Source organism: Exophiala mesophila (assembly GCF_000836275.1).
Source record: "Exophiala mesophila strain CBS 40295 unplaced genomic scaffold supercont1.1, whole genome shotgun sequence".
NCBI lineage: Eukaryota > Fungi > Ascomycota > Eurotiomycetes > Chaetothyriales > Herpotrichiellaceae > Exophiala > Exophiala mesophila.
The window spans coordinates 6,020,312-6,040,487 of NW_015622504.1; the positions used below are offsets into that span (position 1 = coordinate 6,020,312).

Sequence of the window (20,176 nt, forward strand, 5' to 3'; positions counted from 1 at the left end):
TACCTAAGGTACCTTAGGTACCTCATACTCCGTAGTAGGTATGTAGATTCCTCTAGATCCGACGGCCGAGGGGCCGCCGCGCCCAATCTTCGAACGGCCTGGAAGTGTTGTACTTCTGTTATGTCATTGTCATTCATCTACAGAGTTCTTGTAAGAACGTAAACAGGTAGGTATATTGTGGACTCCGTAGGTAGACCATATTCTGTTACAGTCCGAAATGATCCCACAGCAGAGGATTTCTCATTGCCAGTTATAGGAAGATCTTCCTCTGATGTTTATCCACTGCCTGGGTGAGGCCTGCAGTGTTGTTGATCCCTTATTATTGTTTGGCTTGATTACTATTGCTCGCTTCGAGAGTAACCCTGGAACTCACTGTCCTGGTGACGCACTATCGCTGGTTGGTCAGGCAGTGCCGTCAGTTGCTCAGTAGTCAAATGCCTTGTCTTCCCTGTTACCATCTCCGCTCTTTGGCATCATTAATACTTTGGACACATGACGCTCATGAGAAGCTCACGTCATTTATGTACTCATCTCCACGGAAGCCCGGCAGAGAGCATTCAGAACATTGGTGTCCACTCTTGGAGTCTGAACATGGGCTGCGGCTCAACACAAGTGCCAAAAGTGGTCACGACGCCCAATCATAAATCCAGCCATGCGAGTCTACGACGGACATCCACGCACCAAATCCTCGGCGCATTCTCGTCTAGGACTATGTCCATGGTCACAGTGCTCGTTTATTTAGGTATAACACTCAAGCAGATTGACAGGCACGACAGGATCACTTTGTACTGGATAAGTACAATGACATTTTCTTCCCATACTCGGCCTTCCATTTCCCGCCTGGCGAAATAGACAGAAGATCTCCATGTGATTCCTGGTATCCATACAGAAGAGACTGTGGGAGAGCAGAGTTCTCACTAAACCAACAACTTGGTTTCTTGTGGGGTATCCAGGGATGTAAATATCAATAATGAATGGATAGAGTGTATGTAGGCACTATGCGAACGCTTTACGCGATGGTTTGAGAGGTCTGAAAACGCAGCCTGTCATCTGTCTGTTTTGCAGTCTTGGGCTGCATACTTAGCAGCACCCATTCTTATTGCTATGCTATTCTTGGACCTGGTCACATACTCCGTAGGTGGAGTCGCAGTGAGTTCAAGGCGAGTTCCATATACCACCTCTAGGCAGACACACTGTAGGTCTGCTACTTCATGCCTTGGGGACGCATGTGGAGATTTCCGCCAGACTCACAAGTACCAGCATTGGTCGTTGCGCGATCGAACCATTTTTCCTTCGGACTGAAGAGCCGGACTCGTGCCGTGTGGTGCTGTGGGTGTCCAAGCATACGCGGGTAAAACGACATCATGGCTTGTACCAGTAAAGGCACTCGTAGGTGGGTAGGTACCCGCCAGTGCCAGTATGCCTTTTGGTAGCCAGATGGAGCACCCACGGCGCCTTGTGCCTGGCTGCCTGGTCATCGACTTATGACAAGAAAGAATATTAGTGGCTTGGCATGGCCGCACATTCGTTACCATTTTTCCAGTTTGAGGGCACTTCATTTGTCCTTAAAGAACAAGTCAACTATCCAATGCGTCATCACCCACAAGTACTACCAGGATTGATGCGATTGGTGGTCTTCAATGCCAGGCCATCCTGAAGAAGCCACGACAGATAGCCAGTGTCCCAGTGGCCAGTTGGAATTAAACATTCGATCTCAAGTCAAAAACAAGTTCAAATTTTCGCCTGTGACCTGATTTTCGCACCGTCACACCGTATACTTTGATGAAAAACGTCACCGGTCTCGAAGGATCGATCGGAGGGGATTCGAGGATGGCGATGCAGAGATCGGACCATGGGTCGTCACGTCGTCTACTACTGTAATCCTGGCAGGCTGGATCACAACTCATGGCCAATATCAGCTCGGCCCAAGGATGGTCAATCCATACCTCTTTTTGCTATCCCAAATTCATATCCGTGTGGGCCGACTGTGCTGGACATTAAGTTTGTTCCTCCCCACGTGCTCCCATAGGCAACGAAGAAGTTGGATGGGCGATCATGTGGAATTGAGTTATGCCTGCTTTGATGACGCTATATCCACTGGACCAACAAGAGGTGATTGCAACGTCCCAAGGCTGTGTAGGCTGTGCAGGCTGTGTCAAGGCAGACAAATATGTCACCTGGTCCCCCATGTCGCGTCTGACATTCACCAGCCCACATGAGATCTGACTGAGAGATGTTTACCCTGCTCATGCCTGCTCCATCGCCGACTTATCCGGATGCCGCCCCCTGGTCTCCCAATACAGGCAGGCATCTCTGTCACGGGTTCGCAGGGGTGAGGTCACAGTGCCACAGTGCTTGATCATTAGGAACTGCCCATGGCCTGAATGAGCTGCAAATTGCAGATTCTGCGGTTATTGTGGTCTTTGGTGTGGACTATGGCCAATCAGCGCGTTGCTAACAGCTAAGTTATCTTAAATATATACGGAGTATGGTTCGTGTTTGACGGATTTGAGGGCTCTAGTTGAGAGAAGGACTTCCACTTTCTCAAGGTTTCAAGTAAAGATGTTGTGTTTGAGAAATCTGAACAGATGTTGAGGAGCGCATCTCTACCTCTCGAGCAAAGAGACACTTTTGATCATCTTAAATTTTGAGAACGACAGGTTTGGAGGATTTGTCACGGCTACGGGTCGCCGCTACCGAGAACAGGGCGAAGTCGATTCTTTGTACAATGCTTCTAGTTGTCGGTCCCCGCGGGGTCCGAGGGTGTCGAGGCGACTGTGGACGTTTGCTTCGTACCAGGCCACCCTCGTGCTATGCTGACAGGACCTATCTAGACTTGTGATTTACAAATAGACAGAAAGCTACTGTCGGATGTAAGAACGTTCACCTCAGGCCGTCGAGTTGAAAGGTCTCCCAATATTAAGAAGAATGCCTGAGGGATCATCAGGGCACAGCCATAACATTTGATTCCCAATATCAACATTGCTAGAATTAGTATAAGCTCTGACCAGTTGTGCAAGAGGTATGTTCGATTATTTTCGATACTTGGCCAGTCAAAACACAATGGAGGGGTAGACGGAGCCTCGGGAGCCTCGGGAGCCTCTGTCTTTACCATGGTGCCATGCCACGCGTGCTTCTGTAGAGACTAGACATCAGAGAAGGGGGATCCGGGTGGCATTAGTGATGATCTGTGGCTTAGCAGAGCGGAAGACCATGTGCCGAGTAGGGGGAATGGGCATGAGCCAACCACAGCGCCAGCACCTAAACTCAAAGGGTTCAATCGTGTTGGAGTGTCCGCGAGCTGCCCTATCGCCCTCTCATATTAGGTGCTCTTGTGGGCCTAGTTGGCTCTAGCGAGTCCGCTCGTGCTCACAATCGATACCAGTCACGCCAGTGCATCTAACCCTATCTCGGGCCTAGTCAGGGACTCTCTCATCACTCACCACTCACCATCAATTCCTGTCTCGACTCCCACGCCCAAAGAAGACTGCTTCCATCCCTAGGCCGTTACAAGCTGCCAACCTCTATCTTGACCTCGCCTTCCACATCATCTCAACGACCGCCTTTATTTCATCGCTCATTCTCTCACTTCTTCATCTCCCCCAGCCTCACTACGCAAAATAGCAATGATTCCTTTCCAGCCTCTGTCCTAGTCATAACTTTGTCCGCCACCCCCCCGCGCACCATGTCGGCCGAGCCAACTCTCGGTCTGGACTCATCGGCTGGCCGTGACTTCGACAATTGGCTTGACTGGAATGGTTCCTTGAGCGCCTCTGATGGCAAGGTCGCGTCATTGGAACCAAACAATATAGAGCCAAGCAGCCTGCTCCATCTCCCCATTTCACCATCCTCCACGACAAACGGCGACGCCCTCAATTCCGCCGCCAAATCCAGCTTCCTCACCGCTCCTCCTGCAGACATCCTCACGCCTCAACACAGCTCGGGATCTCCAGATTCACGTTTCAGTTTCGACCTCAGACTCAGCGGCGATACTCTACGCGATCAGCCCTCCCCAAACGAACGGCCAATGCTCAAGCGAAAATTGTCCCCTACGGACATTCCCACTGCCAATTACCAGCCTGATGTTCCCGTACCTGCCGCAAAGAAACGGCCCCACAATGTCATTGAGAAGAAATATAGAGCCAATTTAAATGCCAAAATCGCAGAGTTGCGAGACAGCGTGCCCAGTCTCCGTGTTACGAAGAAGTCTACCGGCAAGGACGGGGAGAATGTGGACAGCGACGACGAAGACTTGGATGGCCTGGCTCCCAGTAACAAGCTCAACAAGGCTTCTGTTCTCACCAAAGCGGTCGAGTACATTCGGCATCTCGAGTTTCGCACAAAGCGGTTGGAGGATGAGAACAAATCCTTAAAGGAGCGTTTGGAAACGCTTGACAAGGTCATTGCTCGTGGAGGCCATGATGCTCAGAGAGCTGTGGCCTTCACAAGCGACACAATCATCGAGGAGCGACCGGAATCCGGACCCGCTACAACCGAGTGTGCAACATCGAGCGACAGTCCCGCGCCCTCCAACCCTCCTCAAGGATTGGTTCCGCTGCCAGATGCCTGGCGCCGTATGCGGCAGAATCAATCTCAGGAGCATTATGGACATATCTACCAGACCCCGGCGGAAAGATCTCGCTTCAAGGGCAAATGGCCTACGCGGATTATGCTTGGCTCCATTGCCGGACTGATGATTATGGATGGATTGAATGAGCCTGACAATGGTAATGAATCACGAGAGAAAGGGCTTTTTGGAATTCCTTTGGAACTCCTCGACGGCTGGCAGTTTCTACGCTCGCCTCACGTTTATCTGGCCGCCTTCACAAATTTTTGTCGCACCGGTGGGGTGATACCATTAATGAAGGGATTTGTGGCTCTGACCTTCCTTGCATTTGTGGTCTTTTCATACCTCTTCAACTCCAAGCCTTCACCCAAAGATGATCTCGAAGAAATGGGCACCGACTCGGCGCAAATCCCCGCTCCAGCCTCCCCCATCCAGGTTCGGCGGAGGGCGTGGAGTACCAGCATGCAAGCTTTGAACCTCCCTCACCACAGCTTTTTCCCCGAGTGGCTAGCCATCACCTCGGAGTGGCTCAAGTACAGCTTTGGCTACGTTTTCGGGCCTCGGGCTTATGCCTGGCTGACAGGACGCACCGCAGATGATGACGCGGCCCGGATCAAGGCGTGGGACATTGCCATTGACGCTCAATTGGCTGGCGGAGACATCGAAGTCAGTCGAAGCCGCGTTGTCTTGACCATCTTTGGCTCTGGGACATTGCCCTACACGCCCCTAAGATTGATGCTCAAGGCGTTGCACGTCCGGGTATTATTGTGGAGCGTGGGCTCACTCGGCACCGCAACTTCCAGGGTGGCTAACCATGTTGGGAAGCTCTTTGCAAGGAGACAATGGCGCAGGGCCAAGTCCACCCAAGATGACCTCGCGGCACGGGACCCTGATCGACTGCCGCGATACCTCTCTGAGTTGTTGAACACTCCGTGTGACGATGTCCTCATCGACACGGTGTGCCAGAGAGCATATAATCTGATGTACGATCGCCCGACGCAGGAGCATTCTTCGAATTCGCTCCTGGATGTCGTTGTGGAGGATCATGCGGTTCGATCACCGCTTGACGCGATTGCTGCATGGCGGTCCACTCATTCTCTGACACAGGCGCTGCAACTGTCCTTGAGGTCTCCCGAGTCCACAGTGACTTTGCAGGGGCATCTTGACTATGCTTTGAAAGTCGCACCACCCGGATCAGCGGCAGAGACCCGTGCGCTCGCGGCTAGCGCAGTGTTCTGCACTTCCGAGCGACTGGTGCTCCTTAAACGTGTCTCCAATGCCGTCAAGACACTGTTTTGCCCAGGCACATCATTCAGTGAGCATGCCCGACCCCCGTATTTTATCGATTCGTCAACGCCAATGTCGGCACGAGCAGACATTGTGAATTGTCTCCATTGTGCAGAAACTCTCAATGTCTTGGAACACGAGGGCGCAACCAAAGCTGCAGCCTTTTACGTCTCGCAACCTGTGGACGTCTCCACCGCGAACTTGCTTACTCGATCTGTGACCAAGCACCTCCTTCGACAGCTCTCGATCCATGGAATGCCAGTAGCCGCAGGCGGAGACGAGGTTCGGAACATGCCATATGGGAACAGTTTCGATACTGACGTATTGGACCAAAGCAATCCAAAAGTACCGAGACGAACGAGTGTGATCAGTAATGATACAGGATACGAAAGTCTGGACGAGTCCATCTCCTCTTGGGGGTTTGAGGGTGACGTCGATGCCAACGAGACAACAGCTCTGCAGATAGATGCTCAGATGCTGGTGTAATTTACTGGATGATTTTTGGTGTTTTGGCGTTGATAGAATTCCATGTGGGTACTAGGTATGCATCTGCATCTAGACAGGACACCTAGCGCACTTCGTTATGAAGTAATAAAGAGTGAACATGAACGATACTTGTATCTCGACCCAGTTGTAGCAACACGAGGGCTAGTCCTCGTAGGATCAATCCTCTTAGACAGCGCGCGAGAGAGAGGGAGACAGAACGACAGAGTACTCATACTGGTCATGTATAATCACGTGATTGCATCGTTGACTCGCATGAAATGACGCACAGGAGGAACCGAGAGTGAGAGTTGCTCTTTCCTAGCCAGGGCCAGACCAAATATTCTCTACGTCGGCAGTTGCGCTCCTTGAAATTTTCCCTTGGCTGGCGACTGCGTTGCATCCGATGTTGTAATCTGTTCCAGGGCTTCCAAAATGGCACAAGGGGTTGGTGAAGATGGCGACGAGGTTTGGGAAGTTGGGTTGTTTGATGCTCATTGCCACCCTACTGACATCATGGCTTCTATCAAGGACATTGCATCCATGAAGGCCAGAGTACTCACCGTCATGTCCACCAGAGCTCAAGACCAAATCTTGGTCGAAAACACCGCATCTCAATACCCAGCAGAGTCAGACACCGATTTCTCCATTGCCAGAGGCCCCTTGGTCGTACCAGCTTTCGGGTGGCATCCCTGGATGTCACACCAGCTGATCGACGACCGCCGCTATAATGACCAGGTAGATTCAGCTCAGCACTATCAGTCAGTCCTATCACCCGTGCCTGAAGACATGGAGTTAATTCGAGCACTACCGCCACCAATACCACTCGGACACTATTTGAATGAAACGAGAGCTAGGCTCGACAAGTTCCCTCTTGCATTAGTGGGGGAGGTGGGTTTGGATCGGGCATTCCGCCTACCAGAAGCTGCTGAGACTGAATCCTCGTGTCAAGGTGCAAGGCAGGAGACTAACGGGTGTGGAATGCATCATACTGCCGGTGCTCGCGAAGGCCGCCCCCTAAGCCCTTATCGTGTCAGCATGGAACATCAAAAGACAATCCTCCTAGCCCAGCTCGAACTTGCCGCAGAGATGAAGCGACCAGTCTCTCTCCATAGCGTCCAAACACACGGTGTCGTCTTCGAGCTGCTGCAAAGCATGTGGAAGGGGCATGAAAAGCCCTCAAAGTCCGCGATGCGGAAACAGCAACAGCAGCACGATTTTCATGAATTCAACAGTGCCAGACCTCTCCCATACCCTCCGAGGATCTGTATGCACTCGTATTCTGGGCCTCCAGACGCTGTAAAGCAATTTATCAACCCCAAAGTCCCCACCGAGGTCTACTTCTCCTTTTCCATTGCAATCAATTTCTCCAATCCATCCTCTGAAAGGGTCACCAATGTCATAAGGTTAGTCCCCGATGATCGAATTCTCATAGAGAGCGACCTTCACTGCGCTGGAGAGACAATGGACAGGCTGCTTTATGATATTGTCGTCAAGATCTGCGAGATCAGAGGCTGGCCTATGAAGGACGGAGCAGAACAATTGAAAAAGAACTGGCTGAGATTTGTTTTGGGTTGAAAATATCGACATCACTTCTAGAGTGCTTCCAGAGTGTCTTCATCTCTGTCTCAGCTCTCAGAATCAGGCGGCAGAAGGAGTGATAATGTCAATATGTGGGGGTTCTAACTGCCATACGATGTTTCAATCACGGTGGGACAAATGGTGAAGTCAAAATACCTCACCCTCCGAGATGGCCATTCACTACAGGCTTGACGCCTCTTCCCTGGCTACAGCCCAGGACGCGCAGAGTCATTGTAGGTTCATCTGCATTTTACCATCTTACCTCCTGATACCAACAATTCTGCTCGATTACAGGTACAATCATGCGTTTCCAAGACCTGTTCCATTTCAATCCGCCTCAATTGCTCTCATGGTGTGACTGGGTCCTTGACTTCCCTCGACCAGAACTACCCGCGCCAACAGTTCGCCTTTGTGATGCTAAAGAACAACACCTCAATACCCGTGAGGCGCAGCTTACCGACTTTATCAAGACACGGCTTCCGAAAACAGACATCTTCTATGCCTTCAAGCATGAAAATAAGCACCGCAAGAAGTCACGTGGACAGTATGTTGTCACGCAGCTCTACGCGCTGTATGAGGTTGAGCATTGGCCTCTGGCAAAAGAACATGTTCAGTGGACAATGTTCGTCATCGCCAATCTCAGTTACGATGAGCAAGTAGGGTCCGACGCACACGTGGACGGACTTGTTTGTGAGTACCACGCAGCATTTTTCATGATATCTGGGATATCTAACAGCAACTCTCCAGTACCCTCTCTTCCTTCAGCCGCTGCGGCCATGTATCGTGAAATGACCCTTGCATACCAGGCAAAATCTGTCAGACGCACTTTGAAAAGCATCAAGCACCCTCCACGGTCTGAGTCATCCTGCGGTTCTCGACCAATGTCATCCAATCCCAATCAACTATGTCAAAGTTCAGCGCAACAAGGGCAAATTCCGGACGGTTGGCCGACTCGAGATGCCTATGTAGGGTCACCATGCAGGCGGGAAGAGAGTGTGTCAGGTCATGAGATGTCAGTGGCGACAGTCCCAAATCATAAACCGCACCAAGCGGTTACCGCAGCACCATCTGCCACAACAGAGGCAACGTTACAGCAGAACCCCAGGTTTGCGATAGCGAAGAGGCTGCGGCGCCCCAGAGTGTTCATTTCAAGTTCTCTGCGGACCGAAGTTGACGTGACAGAAAATACGTGTGTCACTCCGGCTAGTATTACTCCGGGTGCTCCAGTACCATGGCCTCACTCTACGACAGAGACTAGAACGCAACATCTTCCAGCTGGGCTACAGCACCTTATTGCTTGCAATGGCTTCTACACTCCTTCTTTCCGTGACTGGATCTCCAAAAATACCGAGTTCTATGAGTGGGCAATGAGGGGCCACGCGCATTGGGCTACCAGATCGGTTCGGCGGCAACATCAGACCTTTGTACGTTGGATCTTGTCTCACCCAGAGTCTCAGTCGTGGACTGCTCGTGATTGTTTTGACCTAGCAAGAGATCAGGTGCATCGCAAAGCTGACATGGCATATCGCGAATGGAGAAGACACTGCCCCAGCGTTGCGTTCGATGAGGATTATCCATTCCCTAACTGGTTGGATAAGATGTTTGCATACCTACTTGCGACCGTTCGACACCGCGATCCGATCCCCACTGATGCAACTGCAGCATTTGTTCGTGAACTCAACGTCAAACATAAAGTGGAAGCAGCAGCAAGGCAACAGGGAATTCTTTGGAGATGGGCCAGGGGCATGTCGGCCCAACTAGACGAGAGGAAGAAGACCGTTGGAGCAATTCGATTCCGACTCGAAGCCAGCCAGGGATTTGTGATGGATCTTTGGACTGGTGTTACCGAGGAAGTGGAGGCCTTCGTTGAGAGGATCAATGCGCGTGTGACACAGAGAAATGAAGGTATAGTCGAGTTGCCACACGTCGTCTGAAACAATTTGGACAAAGTCAAGCGTTGGGATATTTCTTAAGTGAGATAACCCAAATTAGTGAAAGAACAAATGCGTGTGAGGACGTAAAAGTACAGTGACGAAGGCATAATCAACTATGATATTGTAAAGGATCATGCTTGAGGGCTTGCTCTAAACCCTCCCAAGCATCCTGTAGCGCCCGAGACAAAGGAGGCCCTTCGCAGGCGGACAAGGTGCGATTGATCTGGTCCTCAGTGGAAGCGCCTAAGATGACGCCGTCCTGTTGACGCAGAGGAGCATGATGCATGAACCAGCGCAACGTGGCTTCGAGTAGAGTGATATTTTCAGCATCAACCGACTTTTGAACGTTGGCCAAGGCAGCAAGGACGTCTGGCCGGAGATAAATGTCACCAAAAACCTTCATCTCATGGAACCGAGACCCCTCTGGTGGAGAGGTGATATCAGCAAGCGACTTTGCAAGCAAGCCACCGGCCAGAGGGGAGAAGGCGTAGAAGACCATGTTGAGAGACCTGAGCAAGGGGAACAATGTAGTCTGGGCCCCGCGTGCAATGGGGTTGTAGACGCCCTGATAGACCGAGGGCAAGATATAGCGGTTCTGGGAGCAGATGGCATGAATACGACGAACCTCATCGTCAGCCAGGTTGGACACTCCGAACCGATCAAACTTGCCCTGACGATACAGGGCGTCGATGGCGCGACATTGCTCCTCCAGCGGAACTGTTCGGTCTGGTCCATGCAAATAGTAGATATCGACTTTGTCCTGCTTTAACGCCGCAAGCGACTTCTTGCAATTGTCGAGGATCCGCTCTTCCTTCAATGACTGAGCCGCAAAACCGGGTGCTTTGGTCGAGATGACGAATCCATTATTGCCCGCCCCAACCTCCCCCAGAAGCTCCTCTGATCGTCCTCCATTGTACACTCGTGCCGTGTCCAGTTCGCGCACTCCGTGTCGCTTGACTGCCGCAAGAAAGGATTCCACTTGCGCCTTGGTCGCCAATGACCCGCTCCCGTGAGCCACCGAACTGCCCATCATTCCGACTATCAATTTAGGCATCTTAGTTGGGGTGGGGGATTGCCCGTCGCTTTCTGTATGTGTTTCTTGGTTAGATGGTGAGAGAAAAGAGGCGAGAGAGCTATCTCAGTAATGTTCCACACAGTAGAAGATTTACTGTTCAGCAACATTCTTCAAATTTTGCTAGTAGTCTGTTCTAAAACCTGGGATATTAAAGGAAATATATACCTAATTACGACCACTTTTCGACATGTAGGACGCCTGACCAACTAGCTCAAGAGTGCTGTCAAGATAAAGTCTACACTCATAGACATGTTGTTTCTTATGCATCTGGGGCGAACTCAGAACGTGGACCTGGACGGACGAAGATTCTGGTCCATAGATATACACTTCTAGACTAGCGGAAGCGCCAAATTAGATTCATAGGCGGAGCTGGGATCATCGACTAGAACAACTCGCACTCCTATGGACGAGATCGGTCAGGGACCGGAGCTACGAATATGGCACCTTGGTTGCTACTTGGTACTTGTGATCTATCACCACCAAGGCGCCCAATGATCGTCCAACTAAATTTAATGAAAGGCTTCTAAGATCTCCAGGCTCGTATAAGTTGCATGGCGGGATGACGACATTCGCTGCTTTGGGCGGTTTCTCAACTTTGTGAGATCCGACATCTGTTCAAGCACACTAAATATATGTTGCGAAGCCCTACAATTGACTGCCAATGGAATTCCAGATTTGTTCCTACATGTTCTTGACCACGTTATTGACTTGCTTTGGCGACCATCCCCGAATAGACATACGCAATGTCGAAACGATCATTCTAGGTAGTGAACCGCTTTTACCATGGTTACGTTTGCCCTGCTCCCAGTGGTACTGACATGTAGCCCTACACTCTACAATCTGCCTGCTAAATGCTTGGATAGGACAAAGAGATTTCTCTTGCCATCACTCTTCACTTTACCGGAAAGCCCAACTTTCTCTCCCGACCATGTGGACAGCTGCTTCAACGTATCCTCATCTCCATGGTTGGCAAGGAATCTGTGGCCATTATTCAACCGACCCACCACATACCCACGGAGGGGAGTATTATCTCGTTTGAATTCCACAGTATATGTCTATGAAGATTCAGGTTAGCAACGGAGCGGTTGGGGGCCGGCTTGGGATTACATACCTCGATCGTCGCGTCCTGTTCACCCTCGACCGTGGCAGTTATCGGAGGAGCGGGAATATCAGTAATAAACTCTGGTAGAATTTCCTTTTCAGGGTATGGAGCTCCGTCACGACCTCGCATGGTTGAAAGGCAAATGACATGTTGGTACGACAGGAATCCACCATTGGCAAGAATCAAGCCATTTCGACCTTTGCCTGTGCGAAGCTGTCGTGTCATCTCCGTAATGGCCTTTGTGAGGTTCAGTCAAGGAAACCCTTCTGCTTCAATGGACAACAATTCAACTTACATGCATGGAATAATTGTTGCCCGCGCCTCCAAAACTAGTCAAACCCCCCAAAAGAGTCAATGCCTTCCTGCCCCCTGTTATTGGTAGCTTGAGATGGTGGGCAGCAAGTTTTGGGACGATTGGGAAACATCTATCAGATTTCATGAACCATAAGCCCTTGGCATCTCGAAATATCACGGCATGAGGAGCGAGGGGGTATCCTTACGAATAAAAATCGAACAAATCAATGTCTGCAGCTGAAAGGCCTGTGACTGCCAACGCGGCATCGAGTGAGCGTTCAATTGATGGACAGGAATGGAAATTTGGTCGCTCCCAAACTGGAAATCATAACCATTAGTCGGAAATCAATATGAAATGCGACAAAACACCCACAATTATCGTTGTCACGGGTTCCAGCACCTCCAAGCGTGTAAATCCATTGCTCCTGTGGGATTCCGAGCTCATATGCAAATGAGGTCGAGGTTAAGATGGCCGCACCAGCCAGGTTGACCGTGTTGAATGCGTTCATCAGCAAAGGATCTAGAAGTATGAGGTTAGTGAAAAATTGCTCTTGCAGCGACAACTCTCAGGAGGGACAGACAGGGAAAACAGATGAGTCGATTCTGCTTGGTAACAGTGCCAATATCGCTTTTGGACTTCTTGGAACCAAAATTCCAAGAATACGGCTGCTTTTCTGCCACTTCGGCAAAGTCGGCATATAATTGAGCTGATTCTTCGTTGTTGTGAGCGATAGTCTGGCCGCGATGGGCGCGGAACCCATTCTCATAAAGCGGGTATATCTGTATCGGGTCGCCGATGGAGTGAATACCACCAACAGCTGGAAAAGGTCAGTCAAAGTCGAGGTTGAGGTCAAGTCCACCTTACTCTGGCCTAGATCTCTTCCGGTCGCGGAAAACACCTTTGTAACATCCTCATGAACTTTGGACCAGCCAGGAGGGGGCATCTTTCCAGCCTTGGCACATGCCGTTACTATGGAACTTGTCAGAATTGATACTGGTGGTATGGACGTTGGATCGACCCACGCGAAGCCAAAGCTTCACCTCCTGTGACTATAGCGACTTTTGATTTGCCCCTGGAGATACGTCTTGCAGCCTCGTCTAGTAATTTTGCAGGTTTGTTTCCACCGTGATCACTGTAGAAGCGGTGCTTCGCATTGACACCCAGGTTTTGACCAATCAGACCGGGCAAATCATCGTACGGCCATGTCCATGTCCTGACCACATCAATGCTGTCAATGGCAGACTGTAGTTTCTGCCGTGATGTCGAGGATAGCTTTGTGTCGTCAAGCGCAATCTCAATGGCCTTGAGAATCAACGTCAGCGGTTCATGGGCATCATCCAGAGCAAGTGACCGGTTCACAAAATCACCGACGCCGACGATGATAGGGGTCTCGACGTTGGTAGGCATGGTTGAATATGGATGTCGAGGAATGAATTGAAGCAAGGAAATGCTCTGTAGAGAGGGGTGTATTTTAGCATTCGGCTTGTTCATAGGTGGAGCCGTGATGATGCTGGGCTTACAACCGATAACGTGGAGTGAGCCGAGGTTGAGATATGAGGGACGCCTGGCGGCGCGAGTCACACTCTACTACGGGAATTGGCGAGTCATTCGACCCAGGGTTTCTGATCTGGCATGTTTAAAGCATAGAAGAAACGTCCAAGGCACCAACAGAGAAAAATCTCGTACCGTCGACGTTGAATCTGAAGTCGAAGTATTTTGGTCGACATTTTGCCAGTGGAGACTAATGTGGCAAGTGCGCGTCAGCCTCGGGCTTGGGGAAGGCGCGAAGGAATAGTCCATAAGGAAGGCGCAACCCACCATCCAATGCGGAGCGGAAAAACTTATCCTCCAAATGGACCCCCACGACCCCCAAGATCCCTCACCTTTGCATCTATTCGGTATATACATAGTTTAGCTGCACCAATAAAGACCTCGGCAACCTGCGTCTGGAAAAGAAGTCAAAGTCAGGGATCTAATCGAACCTGTAGACTCTTACTATTACTCTCATATTAATTGACCTTAGCGGACAACAATATACTGTACATCAATTCTTCGAAACCGTGCGATTTCCACAGTATTAATAATGCGTCGTATCTGCTGACCCACGTGACTTGGAGCATTCAATAGAATATATGCGACAAGCGAAAGGTGGTCACACACCGGTCTCATCCAATGTTAGTTGATTCCGTGTTGTTCGTTTGTTGTATTATTGCTAACCGTATCTAGAGCACTGTTGCCTAGTCATGCTTGTCGCGGGAATTCTGTTGAAACTGGTAGATGGCATTTTCTAGGGTTATGAACAACAGGGTATCATTCATGGATGCAGGTTCCGACCACTAAAGTATAGGGTATTCCTAAGAGAGGTGAGATCTCTCTAATCTCGGATTGAATCCAAGACACCCAGCCTTCGGCAATTGCAAGACCTCGTGGCCATATAAATGAGGAGTGTTGGAAACATCAACCATAGGCGGCAAATCTATCAAGCGAGTTCTGTCTGTCACCTACTCTAGACTCGAACTATCTCTACCGGATGCATATTGCCAGTAGATCTGTGGAGAAGATCGCCAAAGTTGTTAGCGGGAAATCACCAAGATGCGGAGAGGCAAGCCACTCTTGACCCTCTCCCGCATGCATCTCCTTTCAGTTTTCCGAGGGACACCTCACCCCTACTCACTGACCGTGGGTCTCGCCCTTGGCCAGACATCTTTGGTACCGAGAGGCTTCAAAATTTACCCGTCAAGGTGGCCAGGTTGGCTAGACATGACCACAGAGCAAAATCGAACACGGCATAATGACCCGACATGAGCCAACTTTCTGGGGCATCGTGAATTGCCCAAGGGGTACTTCATTAATATATTTCATCGTCTTGCTTCCACATCTGAGACTTGGCTAATACACAGCTTCTATGTACTTCAACTGCCATTGCTACCGTAGGAGACTGTGAATCCATAATGAACCAAATCAGTCACATCGATGACGACTTGGGCAAGAAGAAGTCTCGACTTCAGCAATGGAGGCGATATCTGGCTGAAGATGTGGATAAATCATGGGCCGATTTGATTCTAATAATTGCGTCCTTCATCTCTGGCCTTGTGGATAGTGCAGTATTCAATGTCTGGAGCTGCTTCGTGAGTATGCAAACAGGTGAGCTACCCTAATCAACAAATCTGGCATGGACAACATGAAAGCGTGTTATCTCATCAAGGAAGAATGGATTGATTGACCGTGTATGCTACAGGCAACACTGTCTACGTCGGCCTCGGCATGTCTGGACAACCATTTAGTCAACCATATCGATGGGTCAAATCGAGCACTGCCATCGTCAGTTTCTGCTTGGGGACCTACTTTTTCAGCCGTGCGGCGAGAGCTCTCGGACCCCTCCGTCGAGGGACCATGTGTGGCTCTTTTGTCTTTCAGGCGGTCCTATGCTTCATCGGCGCCGGATTGGTTGTCAGCGGCGTCGTTCACCGAAATGCAGGAGATCAACTGCCTCACAACTTGATTGTCTTGCTCCCCCTTTCACTACTGTCGTTCCAGTCCGCGGGACAGATTGTCGCTAGCAGAATGCTCGCCTATAACGAATTGCCTACCGTTGTACTCACCAGCACATATTGCGACCTGATGCTCGATCCAACTTTGTTCACTGCCCCCTTGACCCAAAATTCGAAGAGAAATCGACGCTTCATTTCTGCTGTTGCACTGCTCGCAGGTGCAGTGCTCGGCGGCTTCCTCACTAGCGAAGGGGACATTACAGATCCACTTTGGATAGCTGGCGCCATCAAACTAGTTGTTGGGATAGTCTGGCTGTTCTGGCGAGCAGAGGGATCAATTCGTCTGGAATGAGGTATACGACATTTGACCAGGCCTGACTACATTGCCACATTTCCTGGTACATGTCCAAGGGGTCTCCTCTTTTGACTGGTAACACTTTTCCTGTGGATGTGTATCTGACGAGAACGCCTCATTCGACAAATAGCCGTTATCTTTCAAGATAGGGGTAGCGTGTTATCGTAGATAGTACAAAACACATGATTTACCTTATATTGCATATCTAGTTACCTCACTCCATGTTATCACCGCACCATCGCATAGCCCACATATCCTGACGGCCAGGTGCCAAAACCATCTTCCGAGATTGGGAAAACACCACAGATACTATTATCCTATCTCTCACCGCTCACTGAGGCTAGAAACCGGAGAACGCCTCAGGTAGAGGGTCGGACGAGGAGACATCGAACGTATCCGCCATCGGTGAGTGCTCCGTCCGGCTGATTGTTTACCAACCTCATATGAACGGGAATCTTCGGAATCCACAATCTAGAGTATCCGAGGAGGGTTGACGTGTTCACATCTCCTAATGTGTTGCGGTCAAAGTCGGGCCCTCTATAAGTATTCTGTCCAAGCTACAGCGCAGGAAGCGCAGGGAGTCGATCTCTTCCTTCAAAATCACTATAATCGGGTCGATACGGCATTTAGCATGATGACTATAGGAGGAGGAGTAGAGAGATCAGGAATACCAGGTAGGTGAGGAACTCCTTCTCTGTTGGCATATACGTGTGTATATATGTCGGGGGCCTCTTGAAATCTGACAACAGTGCTTACAACATCATGCTTCATCAATTATGCACTCGGTACGTGGATGATGTCCATCACCAACCAAATCGTTGCAACATCATTCAAGGTCATTGACCAACGTCACATCAGGTCAAACAAGTCGTAGCAACAGTGCCGGTGCACTTTGGATCTTGACATCAAGCTCTTTTCTCACTGTCGAGGTGAGTAGGGGACTCTTCATCAGAGCTGCCTTTGATGACGACCTCAAAGACCTCATCTGGAAAGCGAGACGCAGCAATGGCATCTATGACAGTTCTAAACACTCGAACTTCAGTCAATCCACTGTTGTCATTGGAAGATTCTGGCTCGAGCAAGGTCCAGCCAGCCCTCTCAAACCTTGAGCGGATGTGCTCGGTTAGGTTGGAGAAGCGAATCTCCAGCTTATCACCGCCGTACTTCTTGATCTCGGTGAAGAAACCTTTGAGGGCAGAGACAGCTGTCGTATCGATGTAGTTGACCTTGCTAAAATCGAGGACAATGACATGAATTGGAGGCAGAGCGTCGGTTGCGAGGCCCGCTTGCTTTCGGAGTCTTGCCACACGTCTCTCTCCTTCCACGGACCATATCCGATCCTTCTCAGATCCATTCACGCTGCTGTAAGCTGGAGCATGGTAGGTCTTGACATCATCCAGGATGATCATTCGAGTTCTCTGAGCGTTGGGGAAGAAGAATGATTCGTTGAAACGGAAGACGCGAGTGTCAGGAGGCAGATTCGGGGGGATTCCTCGCGAGTTCTCCAGCGAAACAGTGAATTCCGATCGTGTCTCTGCACCATAAGAACGGACACGTGAAAAGGCTTGACGAAGGAGACAAAAGACGATGTTCCACGCCACACCTGTGGCGATACCAACCTCAGTGCTGACAAACAAAGAGAGCCAGAAGGCAAGCATGGCTGCAATGAAATCGGCCAGCGAAGTCTTCCAGAACTGATAGTACGTTCTGGGGTTACCAATCAGGGGCCAAATGGCTGTGATGATGATGGCAGCAAGAGTGGCCTTTGGTATCCAATAAAGAGCGCCCGTGAATTTGTAAATGGAAAGGATAACGAAAGCAGTGGTGATGATGCCCGAAAGCGGTGACTTGACTTTGCAATTGGAGTTGACAGCAGTTCGGGACATGGCTCCTCCCACACCCATGGCACGGAAGAAGGAATTGAAGAAATTGGTGATGCCAAAATAGCAAAGCTCCTGACTTGCGTCTGTGACATAGTTGTTGCGGGCGGCAAAAGCCTTCGCGATGGCAACATGTTCAACAGAGGCAGCGACAAAGGCGGCGATACTGCGGCCAATACATTTCTTGATTAACTCGCCGTCGGGCATTCTGGGGTTCTCTATGCGGCTCGCAGGGACCTGACTGACTTCGAAGAGATAGTCACTCTTCTCCCTGCCTTTGTTGACGCCGTAACTGATCCCGGTGAAGAGAAGCAGTGCAATAAAAGCACGAGTGATTGAAAGGAACCAGATGATCCGGTTCTTGCTTCCCCAGCGGTCGCCAATCTTCTGGAGGCCAACGAGGAGAACTACTCCGCTGAGGCCAATGCCCGCAGCCCGACCGTTGCAGGTACCAAAGTTGTTGAAGACATCATGGATGATATTTGCAGTGCCGTCCCGAATGTTTTCCTCGCCAATCAGATTTTTGACTTGGCCAAGACCGATGACTATGGCCGCAGCAGAAATGAAGCCAGTCAGAACTGGGGTGGAGACGAAGTCAAGCAGGAATCCAAGCTTCAAGAAACCCAGAAGCATTCCGTAGACGCCCATCATAAGGGCGACGGCAGAAGCGACCGCCTGCTCTGTGTAGCCTTCCTTAGTAAGTGCCTCGACCACATCAGAGGTGAGCAAGCCGATGAGCGATGTGGGTCCTGTGGATAGATCTGGACGGTGTTAATGCGAGAGCATGAGCTAGGAGACACAAGTCCGCAGGTACCTTTGGTGGTTCCCATAAAGGCATACAACACCGCTGGGAGCCAACTGGACATGAGACCAAATTGCACCGGGATGGTGGCAATCTTTGCATATGCCAGACTCTGAGGGATCAGCATAAGAGCAAGGGTTAAGCCAGCGACGAAATCGTTGACAATCCATCGATAGTCATATCGAGGGAGCCACCCGATGATGGGGACCTTCTCTGTGAGATAGAGCAGGATGGCGGCTGGAGCAGCATGTATTCCACGCACGGCCAGAGAGCCCACTCTGTTCCATGTCACGTCGTTGCGGACATCATCCGCGGCTCTGGCAAGAATCTTCATGACGAGCACTTGCTGAATGGGTACAGCATCAGGTAGCAAAAGATATGTGAGGCTGACTCGGCCTTCTCGGATCAGCTGGGTCAAGCAGTCTCGAGATTGAAGAATCTAATTGTATATAGACCGTGGGCTCAGCAAGGGGAGTGATAGTACTTGTAGAGTATCAAAATTCATACCCCTCCCGGGTATGGAGTCTCGAAGAGGGAGGCATTGCTGAGGGATGCGTGTATGGCAGATCATGATGGAATCTGCGTATCGGGACGCTAAGCAGGGTGACAAAGACTAGGAGATTCGAGCCACGAATGGCGATTGCTGCTCGAATCAAGCGTGACAAACCACACAGAGCCAAGTGCCGCCCGTATCTGCAAGCGAGAGGCAACAAGGTGTGAGTGTGCGTGTGCTGGTGGGATTGTTCGTTTCTGCAACAGTGGAAATTCTCCAAATCCTGTCAAGGACCTGAGCGGGCGACCAGAGTTTAGAGACACTTCGGAGTACTTAGAGCGTAAGCATAAGCACTCCTCCTCCATTAGAAGCCTATCCAAAAGTCCAAGACTTCAAGGGCACCCCTGTAACTCCACAGTTTCAACAGTTTCAAGGCCCAAGACCCCGTGCTTCTTATGCGGGGGAGGGACGCTCGGGACACGGGCGGTCATCATCAGTTTCTCTGAACCACTCATCTTCCCCAGCTGACCATAGCTTATCCTGTCCACACCCGCATTTTCTGAGACGCTTAATCGATGAACCGGACAAGTCATGAGGATGTTGGGCAGTGTCGTCGATGATGACGCCTCGTCGCATGAAGCAGATCTCAAACTCGATCTGTGGTTACCCGTACTGTGGAGGTGGCGATTCATCAGAAAACTTCGTCTAGATAGTTGACTGAGAGGACGATGAAACAATGCCTACTGTTCCAAATTGCTGGTTACTCCGCATAGTTGAACGGGCAGGAGAAGCATGGTAGCGACAGCGAGGTTGGCAGATTTCACGGCCTAC

General features: G+C 50.4%; 5 protein-coding genes across 5 annotated transcripts; 3 read left to right on the plus strand and 2 right to left on the minus strand.

Annotated features, from left to right (window-relative positions):
• The first annotated feature begins 3,460 nt into the window (after positions 1-3,460).
• PV10_01908 (uncharacterized protein) lies at positions 3,461-6,474 on the plus strand. Its single transcript, XM_016366166.1, has one exon. The coding sequence runs from the start codon at positions 3,686-3,688 to the stop codon at positions 6,338-6,340; it is 2,655 nt and encodes an 884-aa protein (XP_016229815.1). The 5' UTR covers positions 3,461-3,685; the 3' UTR covers positions 6,341-6,474.
• A 298-nt stretch (positions 6,475-6,772) lies between these two features.
• Positions 6,773-7,915, plus strand: PV10_01909 (uncharacterized protein; the record flags this gene model as incomplete). Its single annotated transcript, XM_016366167.1, has 1 exon — positions 6,773-7,915. The coding sequence occupies one exon, from the start codon at positions 6,773-6,775 to the stop codon at positions 7,913-7,915; it is 1,143 nt and encodes a 380-aa protein (XP_016229816.1).
• A 172-nt stretch (positions 7,916-8,087) lies between these two features.
• On the plus strand, positions 8,088-9,852 carry PV10_01910 (uncharacterized protein; the record flags this gene model as incomplete). Its single annotated transcript, XM_016366168.1, has 3 exons — positions 8,088-8,151; positions 8,213-8,608; positions 8,666-9,852. The coding sequence occupies 3 exons, from the start codon at positions 8,088-8,090 to the stop codon at positions 9,850-9,852; spliced, it is 1,647 nt and encodes a 548-aa protein (XP_016229817.1).
• A 109-nt stretch (positions 9,853-9,961) lies between these two features.
• On the minus strand, positions 9,962-10,906 carry PV10_01911 (uncharacterized protein; the record flags this gene model as incomplete). Its single annotated transcript, XM_016366169.1, has 1 exon — positions 9,962-10,906. The coding sequence occupies one exon, from the start codon at positions 10,904-10,906 to the stop codon at positions 9,962-9,964; it is 945 nt and encodes a 314-aa protein (XP_016229818.1).
• A 683-nt stretch (positions 10,907-11,589) lies between these two features.
• PV10_01912 (uncharacterized protein) lies at positions 11,590-13,731 on the minus strand (the record flags this gene model as incomplete). Its single annotated transcript, XM_016366170.1, has 8 exons — positions 11,590-11,982; positions 12,039-12,266; positions 12,325-12,454; positions 12,530-12,641; positions 12,697-12,843; positions 12,905-13,141; positions 13,189-13,293; positions 13,347-13,731. The coding sequence occupies 8 exons, from the start codon at positions 13,729-13,731 to the stop codon at positions 11,761-11,763; spliced, it is 1,566 nt and encodes a 521-aa protein (XP_016229819.1). The 3' UTR covers positions 11,590-11,760.
• Positions 13,732-20,176: the final 6,445 nt, after the last annotated feature.

Coding starts and splice junctions, on each gene's coding strand:
- PV10_01908 (XM_016366166.1), top strand. CDS start 3,686: ATGTCGGCCGAGCCAACTCTCGGTCTGGACTCATCGGCTGGCCGTGAC.